General features: G+C 40.5%; 1 protein-coding gene across 2 annotated transcripts; it reads right to left on the bottom strand.

Moving 5' to 3' along the window:
- Nucleotides 1-3,327: 3,327 nt before the first annotated feature.
- sapcd2 (suppressor APC domain containing 2) lies at nt 3,328-16,289 on the bottom strand. Of its 2 annotated transcripts, none has more exons than XM_031278011.2 (6): nt 15,253-16,289; nt 11,111-11,244; nt 6,893-7,039; nt 6,213-6,314; nt 5,047-5,154; nt 3,328-4,938 (listed from the first exon to the last, which is right to left on the bottom strand). In XM_031278011.2, the coding sequence occupies exons 1-6, from the start codon at nt 16,037-16,039 to the stop codon at nt 4,810-4,812; spliced, it is 1,407 nt and encodes a 468-aa protein (XP_031133871.1). In that variant the 5' UTR covers nt 16,040-16,289; the 3' UTR covers nt 3,328-4,809. The 2 variants fall into 2 exon arrangements, with proteins under 2 accessions (XP_031133871.1, XP_031133870.1); XM_031278010.2 differs by having other exon boundaries at nt 5,047-5,157; nt 15,253-16,287.
- Nucleotides 16,290-16,916: the final 627 nt, after the last annotated feature.

Here is a 16,916-nt window from a genome sequence, read left to right as displayed (position 1 = left end):
TGATGCAACAAACCAATGGTGCCTGACGGAAAATCGGCAGTAAACAACTGATGCAACAGTCCAGAAAATCAGTTCTGATTCAATTCAGTGTAACGATGTGTAATATGTTACGTAAGGGCTGACATGTTTGGAGGTGTGATGTTTGGAGGTGTGATGTTTGGAGGTGTGATGTCCATCGGCGGGTTTGTGCTGCACCCAACACGCAGAACAGGGACGTGTACAGCATCTCTACTGAGGACTACAGATCAGATCACGCCACAAATCACGCTTACAGCATGCATTTAGTTGTGTTTTTCTGAGTCTTAGCTTGTTCATGGCATCTAAAGTGTTGTTTTTGAGGCTTATTGAATGACATGGTGAACAGGTTGACCTTTTACTCCTACTGTATTAGACAGTAAAAAGCAGGGGAGAGGGAAGTACTCAGAACTTTTTACTTAAAGTATAAGTAAGTAGACAATACCTATACCTATATATATAAAATACATAATTTTACTTGTATTAGCATCAAAATATACTTATAGTAGCAAAGTACTCATTTTGCAGAATGGCTCATTTCAGAATAACGTAACATATAATGGTATTATAATTATTGATGCATTAACATACACTGGTTGAGGCGGGGCTAATTTTGTTTTTTATATATATTTCATTAATATTCTGAATAATATGATTGACGTCTTAAATATATTTTATATTCTTTATCTGAATCTGGAAAGTAACTACAGATCACTTCTTCTTCAGTGTACTGCAGGTTGTTCCATGTGTGTTTCAGGCTGTTTGAACAGCTTAAAGAACAAACTGATGAAACTCGACCCAGGTTTGTTTACCTTCGCGTGTTGGTCTCTGAACATGTTTGCATTGGTGTCAGGTTCACAGGAGCTGTGTCTCCCTCCTATAAGGTAGAAGATTCTCACAGGTTTGTTAAATTCTGCATCAGAGCAGAAACACACACACACACACACACATTCTTGAAATAGTGGGAAGACAAAGCAATACAGCTATTGATTGTTTAATTTTGTTAAACATTTGTCTTTTGCCTATGACTCTGGTGGGTTTGGTGATGGTGATTTCGGGGCTGTTTTATGTTAAACAAAAAGCTTAAAGGTCTATCTCTGTAGGGATCCTTTCCATAATGTTGTCAGACACTCCATATATAATAATCTGAGCCTGTCAGTGGCAAAAACAGCAGTGTGGTTAGTGTGTTTAGTGGACACAAACTGACAGTGTGCATTTTACATTGCAGTCTGGTACAGATTTCGGTTCACATTGGTCACTTAGACACCAATGCATGGGAAAATAGGGTCCAAGTTGAAAAATACTGAAACACCATTAGGCAAATTAGCACATATTTAATTAGACAATGCCTCATTTGCATGATTAAAGTACAGAAAACTTGTAATACCAAAAAATATTGTCTTAATGTAAGTAATCAACTAGGGAAGTTTCATGGAAATATCTGTTAGGTAAAATATTTTCCCTATTAACCTGTAGCGTCTACCCTTAACATGGCTGCAATGGGAAATTGGTATCACCCATTTCAGTATTTTTCAATACTTTCCACCACTTGGATTTCTTAGGACTTTGTATATGTTATAGGGGAGACTTTCATGAGACTAGATCAATTGAAAGAGTTTCTGTTGCAATTTGTGTGGGGTCAAGTTGCATAATGCCTGTACTAACAATACACAGAGCAAATTCATAAAACAATAATTTAGCATAAATAAGCTTAAACATTCAAACCATAAAATAAAAGTTATGTAAGACTTTCAAAAACACATTTGGGGAGGCAAAACTATTGCTAGTACAATGAAAAAGAGAATCAGCATTTTGCAAATGTTATTTGGGTTTTTCCTGATGATGAGGTCTGATATGGTTTTACCTTTTACAATTCTTAAAGGCCCTGACAACCTGTTCTCTCAGTCGGCTTCTTACTATGATCAATCCTACTTGAACACATTACTTTCTGCCAAGGGTGCAAAACTTCAGATTTTGTGGTTCTTACTGGTCTGAAGTGGGCCAGACTCAATGCGGTAAAGGGTGATGTATTAAACTCTTAATAAATAATACTTAAAGATGTTTTTTAAACTTTTACATTAAATGTTGCTTATTTGGTCATGAGTATTTAATGTTATGGAGCAATATTTTAAATTTGAAACCAAGTTTTCAGGGTCTTTAAAATTACTGGTACATCTACTCTGTCTAAATCTATTAATGTAAAAAATATTTTTAATTTCAGTGATTGTTGGACACAAGATTGTTCCTACTTCATTGTAAAGTCCATTCCACATCACACTCATGTTAAGTTGCATATTAGATAGCAAGTTGTGATGTCACAAAATCATCTCGTATGTAACCATCTTAAATTTAGATTTAAGCTAAACTTTCCCAGCATATGAATGTGAAAACAGCCTTCTAGTGTCATTCTGCCAGTGAAGCTTAAACATTCAAGTGAAGCAACAATAAACAAAACACATTTTCGAGTGGAGGGGGGGACTTTAAATACGTCACGTTACATGCTGTAATGATAAAACGGCAACCAACATAACTTAGTTAGAATGATACGGTATACAATAGAGGTTTATTCATGAAGAATCATTGTATTAGGATAAATGTATATATTATTTGTGATTAAGCAGTTTCTTGAGTTTACAGCTGCACCCATCCATGATTCACTGCACCAACTGTGCAGGTCTCCAGTTACTCCTCATTAAAAAGAGCTAATCACATCTGAGGGTGAAGTGGAAATGTGGTGCATGAATTACATCAGATCATTCTCACTATCTAGGGACATTTCCTTAATTCATGACAGGAAATCTCATAAGAGAACAAATCAGAACAGACCACCCTGGAGATTCACAGACTTTCTTATGTATAGTTGAGTTTTTCTTTGTTCTTTAACTGAAATCCAAATGGGACATACTGTATATGAAATTGCAATTGGCCTTCACCAACTACTCATGCACATTAAAACGTGGAAGCAGAAACCACTGAGTGGTTAGTGTTGCTCAGTTACGACCTACTTTAATGTTGGCAACGGAGAGATCGGATTCATCATCATCGTCATTTACCACATCTGTACAAAGGTTTGAATACAAATACAAGGTTAGAATAAATTGTGCAATTGTTAAAAGGTTGTCTTCACATGGAAGGACAACAAACTCTTAAAATGTGAACAATAGTGATCATTTCTGTTCTCATCTACATTTGATGTTTATTATGCATTGCTTTGGTTTACAAGGTTTCGAAATCCATCATTTTATACTTTTTTAAACTATTGTATTGCAACATTGTAAATATGAGAAAAACACACTGCAAGGAACCACAGAATCTAGTCAGCAGTGTTTGGTCGTATTTATTATTTTACATTTTCTCTGAAGTTTTGATAGAAAGCTGAAGGAAAAGAGTTTCACTCACACATAATGTAGTTTGAGCAGCAAGAAACATACAATTAAACAAGTGGGAAACAGACATCAACAATATGTTATGTGCAGACATCCCAGCAGTACCATACAGATCAATTATAAAACTACAATGTTTTTTATTCTATTTATTGTGTAAACTTTGTGGATGGCTGAGTGTTTTGACAGTTTTAGTCTAAAGCCAACCGTTTCATGCCTGATCCTGGTAAAGAGGGACACTTACGAGGACTAAATGGGTTTTTACATCTGTGCTAATCTCCAGGTTTCAAACTAAATCTCTTCAGAAGATAAATATTTTGGGGCTGAAAATACGACCCATGCAGAGAATCCACTGTAAAGACATACAGGGGATGTAGCACTAGATAGCCAAAGTGATTTTCTTTTGTTTTGATCTCCCAACCAAGGAGCTCGGTCTCAGACACATTCACCATCTGCCATGTTTGTCCTCCTCAGCTCTCTTCTACGTGCAAACTTCCAAACTTCTCAAGTCTCTCTGCCTCTACATCTCGATGGCTTGTAGGCTGTCCTCCCGTCTCTCTTTTTTTCAATCTTAACAAAAAAATCTCAAAATTCATAAAAGGTCCTAACATTAATAAACATGCTACCATAATATAAAAACTGTTCTTTTCAGTAATTCCTGTCTCTCAGTGTTTGAAATGAAACACTCTAAAACCCAGAAAGCCAATGTCAGGTAAACATATTATTAAAGGAAGGAAATACTAAAAGACATTGGCAAAGTGTAGCTTAATATCATTTAGATCAAAGTACCAAACTAAGAAAAATGTAATTGATACGTCACAGCAAGCAGATGCAGCTGGTGATTTGTCTATTATATTAAACTGTAAGAATATGGCATTTTATTCCAACAGAAACCACCCCCCCACTAAGTTAAAGTTCATGTTTTTTTTTTGTTGCCTGCGGAGCAACAGAAGTAAAAAACAAAAACAGTCTTTTGGGAGTGGGAGTGGAGATCTTGCAGATGCTGTGATCCTACAAGAAATGGAGTGATGGGATCTCATGAGACCCGACTGGTTTCTTGATAGCGTTCCAGCCTTCTCAGCTCAGTCAGGAGTGTTTATGCAGGACACCTAAAAGGCGGCAAGTAAAAGACTCTCTCTCGGGTCAAGTCATTCGGGTCAGGTTTTCCTCGGAGTATTCACATCTAGGTAGTGCTTGGTTTGGGGTGGAGTGAAGTGGAGAGGAGTAGCTACATGGTGCAGTCGTGGGTGTGGGGGTGTCATGGCTAAAAGGTGCATCACTGCTACAAGTGTGGGTAAACAACAGTCAGCTTACAGTCTTATAAACGTTTTGCTCCAGACCAGCATCATGATGATTCCAAGTTGAATCATGGTGCTAACATGCTATGGTGTTGGTTGGAGTGTAATTGTTTTCAGATGAAGGTGGAGTCCATGGTGCTGGTGTCTTGTGCACTGTGGGCTCGAGCCTCAAAAAGCTGTTTTATCAATGCTGACTTCTCCTGCTCCAGCTGCGTGATCCGCTCGCTCCTCTCTGTCACCTCCTAAATGAGAAGAAGGAAAATAAATGAAGTGAGTGACTGAAAACAACAGCACTGACTCGTAACTATTAGTGACTCCTGTCTACTGGCAGTGTGTCGACTGTGTCGAACCTGTGTGAGAAGTCGGTTCTGGTCCTTCAGTCTCTGGATGGCTTGTGGAGGGGCTGCACCCGGAGGCTGGGGATTAGCTGCTGTCTGAGCAGCGCTGGAAGGAAATGACTGCTGAGAAACAAAGAGGAACCGTGTTACAGTAAAGGGAAAGTGTCATTATTTACATGTCTAGTACAACCAGCTTCCAAGAGTGCAGACAGGAATTTCACAAAAGAATATTTACAGCGTTCACCTTTGAGTTACACAAATTCCCCAATAACAAGTGTTATGCCTAAGCAATGTCAGCATTTTTACATTGTTTTTACAGCCATGTTCTGAGGCCATACTTGGTGCTTTGAGCTAAATGCTAACGTCAGCATATTAACATGCTCATAGTAACACTGTAAACATGCTAATGTGTTTTTTTACCATGGTCTTATTCTTAGGTTAACATGTTAGTATGCTAACATATGCTAATTAGCATGAACCACAAAGTACAGCTGGGGCTGATGGGAATGTCATTAGTTATGATGAAGGTATAAAAGTATTGAAAAAATTAATATGTTGACCTAGTGATGGCTCTATATGAAAAGCCATGAGATCACCAAAGTGTTTACAGTTCATCCTGAGGGGGACATGAATGTCTCAACAAACTTTCAGGATACTGCCATCCCTAGGGCCATGCCACTAGTATGGCTAAAAATCACCACGTAAAATAAAATGATGAATAGGCCATCTGATAAAACTGTCAGTTATGACAATCACTTAACATTTACCACAATCACGTGACTTGTGAGCATACTGGGGTTCATTAATGTGGTATAATCTTGAATGTCTTTGTAATTTTTAACATTTGATGTTTAGATTTCTCATAACATCTCTCAGAGCTTCATGTGAAGCAGACATTGACCCGATCCAGTTGCACTCTCTCCAACATCCAATTTAATCAAAACATTGTGCAGTTCTAGTTTTGTGCAACAGCAAATCACAGCTGGGATCCAAACAGTGACCAAGTATCGAAACACCTATAAAAACTCCAATATGAATATGTCCATACATATGATCATTTATATTTACGTTATATATCAAAATTGTGAGACATTGAGAATTACTTGGCTAATCTCAATCCTTCGGTTTTACCAGAATCACATAAAAGTGCAAAAGTCAATGGGGCAGCGAACACTCACCATCCCAGAGCAGGAAATAAGGTCGTTAAGGCAGCGGTTGACTTCTTGCAATTTGGGAATTAGAACATTCATACGACTCTGATTGGCTTCTGTGAAGAAATCCTGAGAGTAGAGAACATAAAAGACAATTAGTATGAAATTTAAGAAAGTAGTGAAGGGTCTGAAAAATGTCATGATAAGGAGGGACGATGACTTAACAAACTCCTTACAAGATTTGGTAAAGGGAAGTTAACTAATGAGGAGAATATAAAAAAACATATTCTTCTGCAACTGCCAGTTCATACCGAAGGGTTAGGGTTAGATTACAGATGTCTGAGGCTACTGTGGGTTAGGGTTAGAAAAGAATTTTTTTTTTTGCCTTTTCTTCTACCACAAGGTATTTTACCCTGTTTGACTGCTGACCATAAAAAAACTGAAAAAAGGAGCCCTTCATTTTCTTTTCTGATGAACTTTATCCAAATTCTATACTATACTTAAGTGTTTATATATCTCTCCTAACAGATACAGAGTTCATAGATGTTTTTATGCTCAAAACATTTGTCAATGTTGTTTTATTTGGAAATATAAGAAACAGCTATAAATCATGGAAATATATTCTCATGATTAGATATTTTCTATTGTTGTCCAGTTATCCAAATCAATAAAGAAATACAAAAGGTTGCAACAGTGTTTGAACTGACCGTGCAGTGGGAGTTCTGGCCGACCTGCCGCTGTCTCTCTGTGACATTGTGGATTTGTCCCTGGTACCAGTCGCGGGCCCGCTCCACCACTTCCAGGCCCGCCAGCAGGGAGTCCTTCTCCTGCTCCAGCTCTTTCATTTGCTTCAACTGTGTGAGTTGAAAGTTAAAAAAGAGATTATGTTGTTGGAGAGTGAAAAGGAGGGGCACAGGAAAGGGGTGGAAGAGGAAAGAGAAAAATGTGATTAAAAACAGACAAAAACAAAGCCGCCTCAAATCACTTTCTGTGCGGATCTCACATACAGACAGAAAACATTTAATTTTTTTAAATTTCCCATGCAATCACTAAGACAGCTTTCAGATCGCTGCCAAGATTAAATCTAATTATTGATTTCTGTCAGCAGCCTGCATGGTAGACAAACTCCCATCTTTTCACAAGGGCATCTGCAGCAAACTCTTTTGTGCTGGCAGAGACAATGGCGCCATACCAATTGTGCCGGACTCTTTCCCATCCTGAACAATGTTTAGAGGAGCAATCAGTCCGGCGTCATGGCAACCACGCAGCAACCTAAGAATGGGGTAAACAGCACTTCAACTATGGCTACCCCAGTGTGTGTGTGTGTGTGTGTGTGTGTGTGTGTGTGTGTGTGTGTGCGGAGGCTGCATTGAGTTGTGCTGACCAGGCTGTCCATGCGGCACACTGCCACAGTCCAGGCCTCATTGCTGGCATTCAGCCACCTGGTGTGTCATCTTTCTGTCCACCCATCGCTCCATCCCTGAGTCCCCTGTGTGGCTCAGTACATTCCTCTGATCATCGCTCATCAGTGCTGTTTAAAACACAGCCATGCTCATACACAGAGATACATGTTGCGAAAGCAAACTGAAACGGGACAAGGGATTCAAGAGTCTAAATCAAACCCTGTTTAACATATTTGTGCTCTTTCCCAAAGAGCCTGAAGCAAGAGAACACACAGAGGATGATAGGAAGGGGGGGTTTAGGGGAAGAGGAGGGGGTCGGAGACTCGGAGGGGTATGGTCCGTGTCTAGAATGAAGCATGACCCAGTGTCAAGCTGCATGAATGTGCCGTAGTCCCCAGGCAGGAAAACCCACTGTTTAAAAGAAGTTAGAAAAAACAGAGAAAATACACACAGAGAGGGAACAGAGCAGCAAATTGTGGAAAGGTTATGGAAATGTCGGCGCATGTATGTTTGTGTGCTGGCTGAATGAGCCGGCATGAATACACACGACAACGCACATACAATAACATGACACCCGTTGCACAAGCTGTTTAACTAAAAACACAAAGAAGAACATAACAGCCTTTCAAACTGCATCTACAAAGCACTGTGAAACTGTGTGGCCTGAACCTTGAAGCTCTTCATTACAACAGCAGATCAGAGGCAATATACAAGTCCAAAAGTCCCTGAAACAAAGACGGTTTAGGGCTACAACTAAATATTTACATGGATTCATCTGTCCACTATTTTTCTGATGAGTCTATTAACTGTTAATAACAGTATACAAACTTAAATATATGCAATTTAGCTTTATATTAAAAGAGAGAAAAGCAGCAAATCCAAACATTTAAAAGGATATATTAGCACTTCTTCTTGATCAATAACTTAAAATGTTGTGGTCAATTCTGTCAATCAACTAATCAACTCCTTTCAGCACTTTCCAAAACATAAAGCTCTACAATACCACAAAAGGATAGAGCTAACAAAAAGACCCAACGCTCCTGAGGAAGAGGAAAAGATTTCATTATTGATCTGTCAGTAACTTTTTCGATTAATCAATTAATCATAACTCTAAGTTTATGAAATGTTAGAAAAACATTGAAAAATGCCCATCATGTTCTTGCTTGTTTTGTCAAACAAAAAGTTCATAACTCAAAGATATTTAACTTACAATAATATAAAACGGAAAAAGTAGTATGTCATCATTTAAGGAACTGTAACCAGCTCATAATCGGCATTCTCGCTTGATAAACGACTTGAAACATTGTTGTTGATTAAATTCTGTCAATTTACTAAACGATTAATCAACTACTCCTCTCAGCACTAGTTTAACTACTAAAGCTCGACAATACCACAGCAGGTTGGAGCCTATAGTCCCTAAAACTAGCCCAAATAACTAGTTTATTCTGTTCAACAAACACTAAATTCTCTCAATTCTATTTGTCTCAACTGTCACAATTAAATATCAAAAACAACCTGATGCATTTCTTTGAATGCTGAAATACACTCTTTACAAAACCATCTCAAGGACAAACTTTAATTTCATATATCCTCTACAACCATCTCTCCCTTTCCTTCTCCGTCTTTCTCTCCCTCTCATCCTACTCACCCAGAGGAAAAAGTGCAGGGCCTTGCTGCTGTAGAGGCTACTGCTGAGGGGGATGAAGACGGTAGTGTAGGCAGCCAACACAGCTGTCCAGGCTGGGCCGGGCCGGCTGAGCGAGTCCTCTACTTCTACCAGGCCCCTGGGCCCGACCCGGCTCACTACCATCAGGGCAGCAGTGGGCCAAGTTGGCCTGGGTGGGAGGGCCAGAGGGAAGGGGGAGGAGGAGAGGGGCAGGGAGGGAGGGAGGGAGAAGGAGGGGAGCCGGTCAATCAGCCTCTCCAGACACAGAGGCCAAGAGGAAAAGAGACGGAGACGGCGACACAAACAGGGAGAGAAAGAGGGAGAGGAGGCGAGCTAGAGTGAGTGAGAAATAGTGAGGCAGGGGGAGAGACGGAGAGTGAAGGGAGGCATGAGCTCCCGACTGAAGGGTCGGAGGGGCAGAGTGAGGGGGAGGCAGAGGGCGGAGGGATGGGAGGGGAATGTGGGGGCCAATAGAGAGTGAAATGGATAAAAGCTTCTACTAGAAAAACTTGTCCTGGAATTTCCATGCTATTGTTTACTTTTCTGTGTAACTAAAATATTTTCTGACATATATCTTTAAAAGCCTCAATCCCTGTTATATCCGATCACACTTAAAGTCATCAATGTTTTAGTCCAAGCAGACCTCGGTCTCTCTGAAAGTCTTTTACTACTGATCCTCTACTCTTTTACCCAACACTAGAATGAGATAGATGAAAAATCATTTAAAATGTGCCATGTGTAACACTTTCCACCCACTGAGGAATGATCAGCTGAAAACTATGAAAAATCTCCCCAACAACATCATCCTTAGTTGCTTACGTATGTAATGTTACACCTTCATCTAGTGGTTGTCACATTTTGTCAGTTTTAACAACTGGTGCAAAGTTACTGGACATGATTCTTTAGGGCTGCAATTAAAGACTTTTTTGTATGACTTATTGATCTGTCTAAGAAATGAGAAAAAAAACACATCACAGTTTCGCAGAGCCAACGATGACATTTAAATTGTGTGTTTTGTCCAACCAAGAGACCAATAGTCATATATATTTAATTTACCTTCATATACAGTAAGTCAAAGAAAAGGCAGGAAATCTTCACATTTACAGTAAGAAGCTGAAACCAGCAGTTTTTGGCATTTTTGCTTGAAAAATGATTGAACTATTAATCAATTACGATCACTCTGTTGGCAAAAAAACATCACAACAACCTCCACCTCCCTTATTTGACTGAAGACTGAGTTAAATCTAATACAGTGGAAAGAAATGTTGATCTCAATGGGCATAGTAATACAGTCCACTAATTGCTACCACATGTTTTGTTTGTGCTGTAATGTAAACCAAACGCGAGAAGAAGTATTTCCAACATGCAGTACCGTCTTTTATATTAAAATCAGACACACATCTCTCTGTCTTTGGTTCTTTTTTATCATCAAAATATGAGCTTTACTGGGTTATTCCAACAGAATGTGATGTTTGCATGTCAACTACTGTAGTGATGTGCAGGTGTATTAGGTTTGCAGGGACTGTGGTTTTACCTGTGAAGTTTAAAGGTTTACAAATGAAGTGATATTTTTAAAGAAGCAGGTTTGAAATGGTGGGTCGTTCGCAGGTAAATAAATAGAAACGGGGTGGATCCTCAGCAGACCCATGCAGCACTAATGTCAACTAATGACTGGATTGCTGTTTAACCAGTTATTAATGAAAACCGTTTGCATGCACAGCAATGATAAACAGAATAGTTCCTGACTGAAACATGAGTAAAACTATGACCCAAATGTGGCCCCTTTAAGACGCTTTTTAGAGACTATTGGTTGTAGAGGTGTGTGTGTGTGTGTGTGTGTGTGTGTGTGTACCAACCATTCCGTAATCGACTCCGTTGGATATGGTATGCCGCCTCTGCTCTTCCCGACTCCGCCCGTGTCGCCTGGAGCCGCTAGTAAATCCTGTTGCTGATTCGCTCTGAGATCTTGGTAAACCTGATTTCACAGCACCTAGCCAAATATGAAACACACAGACTTAATCAATGTCAAGACTGTCAGGTAGGGGTGGGTACGGTGGCCCTGAAGTGCAAATCAAAACAGCAAATAGAAAAACACATCAACAAATCATAAAACACAACGGCAAATAGGAAAACACGACAGCAAATATGAAAACACTTCAACAAATCACAAAGCACAACAGCAAATATGAAAACACAACAGCAAATAGGAGAACACGACAGCAAATAGGAGAACACGACAGCAAATTTGAAAGCACAACAGCAAGTAGGAAAACACTTCAACAAATCACAAAGCACAACGGCAAATAGGAAAACATGACAGCAAATAGGAAAACACGACAGCACAAGTTAATGCCGGTGTGTTTTAAAATTTGTTGAATTGTTTTCCTATTTGCTATCGTGTTTTATGATTTGTTGAAGTGTTTTCATTTTTGCTGTTTTCATATTTGCTGTTGTGTTTTCATATTTGCTGTTGTGTTTTCATATTTGCCGTTGTGCTTTGTGATTTGTTGAAGTGTTTTCATATTTGCTGTTGTGTTTTCATGTTTGCTGTTGTGTTTTCCTATTTGCTGTCGTGTTTTCATATTTGCTGTTGTGTTTTCCTATTTGCTGTCGTGTTTTATGATTTGTTGAAATGTTTTCCTATTTGCCATTGTGTTTTATGATTTGCTGTTGCGTTTTTGTATTTGCTGTTGTGATTTGCACTTCAGGGCCACCGTAGCTGTGAATCTTCACTGGTCTCACGATTCAATTCGATTACAATTATCCTGTCAACGATTTGAATCGATTCAGTATCCCGATGCATCAATCCCTCAATATTATTATTTATTGCTACACATGGTTTCATCAACAAATTAAATCAGTCAGATATGAATTCCCCTTTTTATTGTATCTGCTCTTAAAAAAAGACACTTCCTGAATATAGCGGAGATTGAACACAGCAGACAGACAAAAGGCAGAAACAAAAAAAGCAGCGACCGGAAAATCAACAAGTAACATCAGTAGGCAGTAATCGATTATGGTCTGTCATTGTCCAGATCCACATCGCGATGCATGGATGCAATGATTCATTTCAACACCCCTACTGTCAGGTATGCACTCATTAATAACTGCAGTTTCACTGGTTGCCGTCTGAACATAACTGTGATAACAGTGTAGGGAAAACACTGTTTGGGCTTGCAATGACAGATGTATGCCAATGTAGAATTATGTCTTTTCCCTTATACAGAGGGAAAACGCTCAAATTGCAATGTCTTAAAAAGGGCATGCAACACTACTGGGCAAAATAGTTTCATATTTGTAGACAGACAGTAATGAAGAAGACCAAAAAAATTACAGACAAAACAATAATTTGGCCCCATAATGCATTTGAGTTGCCAGTGTATACCACAGGAGGGAGCTGTACTCTGCAAATGAGTCTGGACACTAAACTCAATCATGTTTCCTTGTGTGATTACTTGACTGAGGATGAGTTCAGTGGAGCAGACAGAAATATGTGAAGTATCTGAGCTTAAGCACACTGTAGAGAGAACATCTCAGAAAGCTCAACAACAGGACAACTGCTTTGAATTAATGATACTTTCAGAAACCTAAAGCCTTACAATCAGTAGGTAGTAAATACCAGTTTCTGTTTTGTTTTTTTGGCCGGGTTTCCCAAAAAGTTAGGATGTTTGCTTTGTTGTGATCAAGAGAAAGACAGAGAGTCAGACTTCTGTCCACTTTAGCAAACCCCATCTGCCAAGGAAGATCATGATATGATCGAAAGCTCCAAAGCTTAATAGACCTTATGTAGAGAGTGTTTTGTCAGCTGCCGTTTCCAAGCTCAATAACGAACTTTGAAACCCAACTCAGTTATTCCGATAACATACAGTATTAAAAGATTTCTCTGCCCCGGTTCCCCTTCAACTCTCAGTCAATCTCTGCTCATTTCTGTGTGGAGTTTGTTAGTTTTTCAGTGTGTTTTCTATCACAGCTGAAAGATGTGTAGGTCTGATAAAGTAGAGGCTAAACTCCAAGCCCTCCGAATCGTGTGTAAACGTGTCAAAGCATCGCAGTGGTATTTGTTCTGTGGTATTTCCCACATATCAACTATGGTATTTTATCATGATCAGATTTTTAGACTTAAGAACACCACTGCTACTTTACCAAAACCATGAGAAAGTGAAGGAGAGTGAAATGACTTTGTGGTGATGTCCAGGGTGTTGGGGAGGATTTCACCACTGCCGTGATTCAGTGAGCCCTGGCCTGTCTGATGTAATCTGGCCTAATCCAAAAGGGCTTGGCTGCATGTGAGAGATTACACTGCTGGTCTGCTAAAAAAGTAAGTGGACATAATATTACACACTCACACATAAGTGATTTTTGGATGCACTGATCACATTTGATTCCACTACTATGGGCATTAATATGCTGCTATAACAGTCCCGCTACTCTGGTAAAGCTTTCCACAAGATTTTAGAAACTGGCCAATCATTCATTCATCCCAAAGGTGTTGGACGGGGTTGAGGTGCAGGCTCAAGTTCTATCACACCAAACTCAGAGAGCCTTTTTTCCAGGGACCTTGCTTTGTGCACAAGGACATTGTCATTGTATATTGTAGCATTAAAATTTCACACAAAAAACTGACAAACGTAAACAAGAGTATGTGACCTTTTGGCCATATAGTGTATCAGTCCATCTATCTATCTATCTATCTGAAGAAAAACACTGTACTAATGTAATGCAAGTGGTCTAAACAGTAAAAGCCCAGAGGGCTCGACAGAGAAAGTGTGCGAGTGTCACTCTTATAGCTCCAGACAGGCCTGGCTGTACAGAGATCAGGAAACTCGGACAGACTAGTTGAGTGTGTGTGTGTGTGTGTGTGTGTGTGTGTGTGTGTGTGTGTGTGTGTGTGTGTGTGTGTGTGTGTGTGTGTGTGTGTGTGTGTAAGAGAGAGAGAGAGGGAGGATGTGAAATAACTCTCCTATGATTGTGAGAGCAAGAGAAACCAAAGTGAGTTTGTATGAGCGAGAGCCTGTATGAACAAGATAATGAGCAGGCAAACTGGGAATTTCTCAGCAGCGGCTCCTCCAACCTACATCCAGCTCACCAATGAAAAACTGAACAAATGAACACGTATACAACTGACATCACCCGTTCCCCAGTCAAAGGGTGAAAACCCTCAAGATACATTTCTGCAGGAATTTCTGACACGACCTCTGACCTGACCTGGGGTTAACAACAGCAATTATTCAACTAGCCACCCAAAGTTAACTCAGAGGCCCTTGAACAGGGCCTGTTTTAGCTGTGACATAATACTGATACCTGAGAAGTGTGTTGTCAAAAACCAGCAATAACTGTTGTCGATGAGATTCACGTAAAGACTCACTTTTAGAGTTACCGTTTTTACCTTAGTAGGGCTCCCTCTGGATGACAAATACTGACATGCAAATGCAAGCACTCTGCAGACATTGTGCACTTGTGTGTACGATATGGATCACTGCATCCAATTAAATTCGAATATGAGATCGAAGCTGGCAAGACTGCAGTGGACATATCAACTCAGTTATGCAAGCAATCAAATGGTTTGCTCATGTGAATTCCGTCTCAAGTGTATTTTGTTCTGTGTTCTGGTGGATATGCAGAGACGCAGTAGCTCTACTTAACTCGTGTTCATGCACATTTTTTTGGTGTCCAGATAAAAGTTTGTCTTTGATTTAAATCAACAGCAAATCTAAAAACAAAGGCACAAAGAGTTGAATTATAAATTCTTAACGTGGGATGGGAATGAAATTGCATGATGATCATTGGGAATTTGATGTTTGACTTTCAGTTGGTCAGTCAAAACAAGCAATTTAAAGACCTCATTTGCATTTTCTATTGAGTGTGTGTTGATCTGGATTTTGACATACATGGTTTAATCGACATGAGTCCTCCATAAACTCAGGGAATAGTCCCCAAACCCCCTCACACACGCACGACATCATTTAGAACTATATACATAGGCTTTTATGGTACTTACTTCCTTCGAGCTGCGGTGACTCCAGAGCGAGTGACTCAATAGACCTGACCCGGCTCTGCTGGGGCTGTGTGGGTTTGGTGGCATGGCCCGGGTCGGCCCGGTAACACCCGCCCCCTGTAGCGACGGAATTCTGCTCCAAACTCCGCCCGGACCTCTCGAAGCCCGCGCTGTACCGCACAGGTCCACACGCGGTGTACCCGGCCCCCTCCTCTGGCCTGGCCCGGCTTTGCAGAGAGGACGCCCGGTGCTGCTGGGTGTTTGTCACGTTGCTCGGTCCCAGCGGACGGACCTTGTTCTCAACCCGTGTCCCAACACTGCATGTGGACAGCGGGGCGGGTTTCTGGGGCTGCTTTGGTGCCTGCTGTGGGTGGACGGCAGCCTGGGCCTTGAAGTGAGCGCTGTGCTCCGGGTTGAGCATGGAGTAACGCAGCCCCGCAACGAACCGCTCAAAGGTGAGGCAGCCATGCGGTGGGGTGACCCTCCTGAGGCAGCCCAGCACCCCGCCGGGCAGTTCTCGGGTGTCTGCCCCCTGCCAGCGGCTCTCGATCTCCGAGATGTGGACATAGCCCCGTCCACCATCATCCAAAATGTCAAACAGGGTTCTCAGGCTGTGCAGAAAGGCTTTGGGCAGGCCATCTGTTGAATACTCCGTCTCTTTTGGCTGAATTTTGGCAGTTTTAAAGCCCTCCGTCTGGCCTTGAAACACTTCTTTTTTTGGCCCAATTCGGCGGTAAATCGCCGACGTTCCGTTCAGTTTGCAGCCCTGATCGGTCGCTATCAAAGCCATGAATGTAACGTTACTGACTAATCAATCAAAAACACACCAACACGAGTCGGATAACTTTAAACAAACACACAGCGTAACATACAGATTGATAAAAGAAATACAGGCTTACTGAGCAGCAAATCACATATCCTTCTGAAGATGTTTAGCCTCAAATATGTCCTATATTTTACCGTTTTGACCGTCTACCTTCCCGTCAAAACTACGCTGCCTATGTTCCATACTTTCCTTTTTCTACCGTGGACCGCCCTTCAAACGGCTGGGCGCAAGAGTCCCGGGACCAGCTATTGGCCGCGGTGTGCACGAGCTCAGCGCTCATTGGTGCAGGCCTGAGGTAGGCTCCAGTTTGAGTTGTGCTTTTGTTATTACTAATGCTGAGACGTTATTCATAAAGCCTGGATATTATCCCCCTCCACATAATCAGAAAGAGCTGGATAAACTATCACCTTACAGCCCCACACAGCCATAATGGGAAACAGAGTCCTTTTGTTTCACCGCGTTCAATAATCTAAACTTTGGATGGAATGGAATATGTAATTTTAATGAGTAAACAATTTACCCATGTATGTTGATTGTATTAAAATGTAGCCTACCATTATTGTTCATTGTAAAAATCCCTGTTCAAAACAATAATACTACAGCAACAAAATCGCTTTAACACAGTGATTTGATGGCAAAAATGACTGTGAACTATTTACTGTAAAAAGACAAAGAAAATACAGGCTAATTGTAAAGCTCATGACCCATGTTTATTACAAAATAATGTGTTCAACACCACTGCTCAACATCTCTCAAAAAAACTGAACAAGAGCTATTGTTCTATGTTGCATTAGATTGTAGCCTACAGTGTTCATGGTATTATGTCCACTCGCTATTGTGT

This window comes from Sander lucioperca, chromosome 1, assembly GCF_008315115.2.
Source record: "Sander lucioperca isolate FBNREF2018 chromosome 1, SLUC_FBN_1.2, whole genome shotgun sequence".
Lineage (NCBI taxonomy): Eukaryota > Metazoa > Chordata > Actinopteri > Perciformes > Percidae > Sander > Sander lucioperca.
This window is presented reverse-complemented; position numbering and strand designations above follow the sequence as displayed.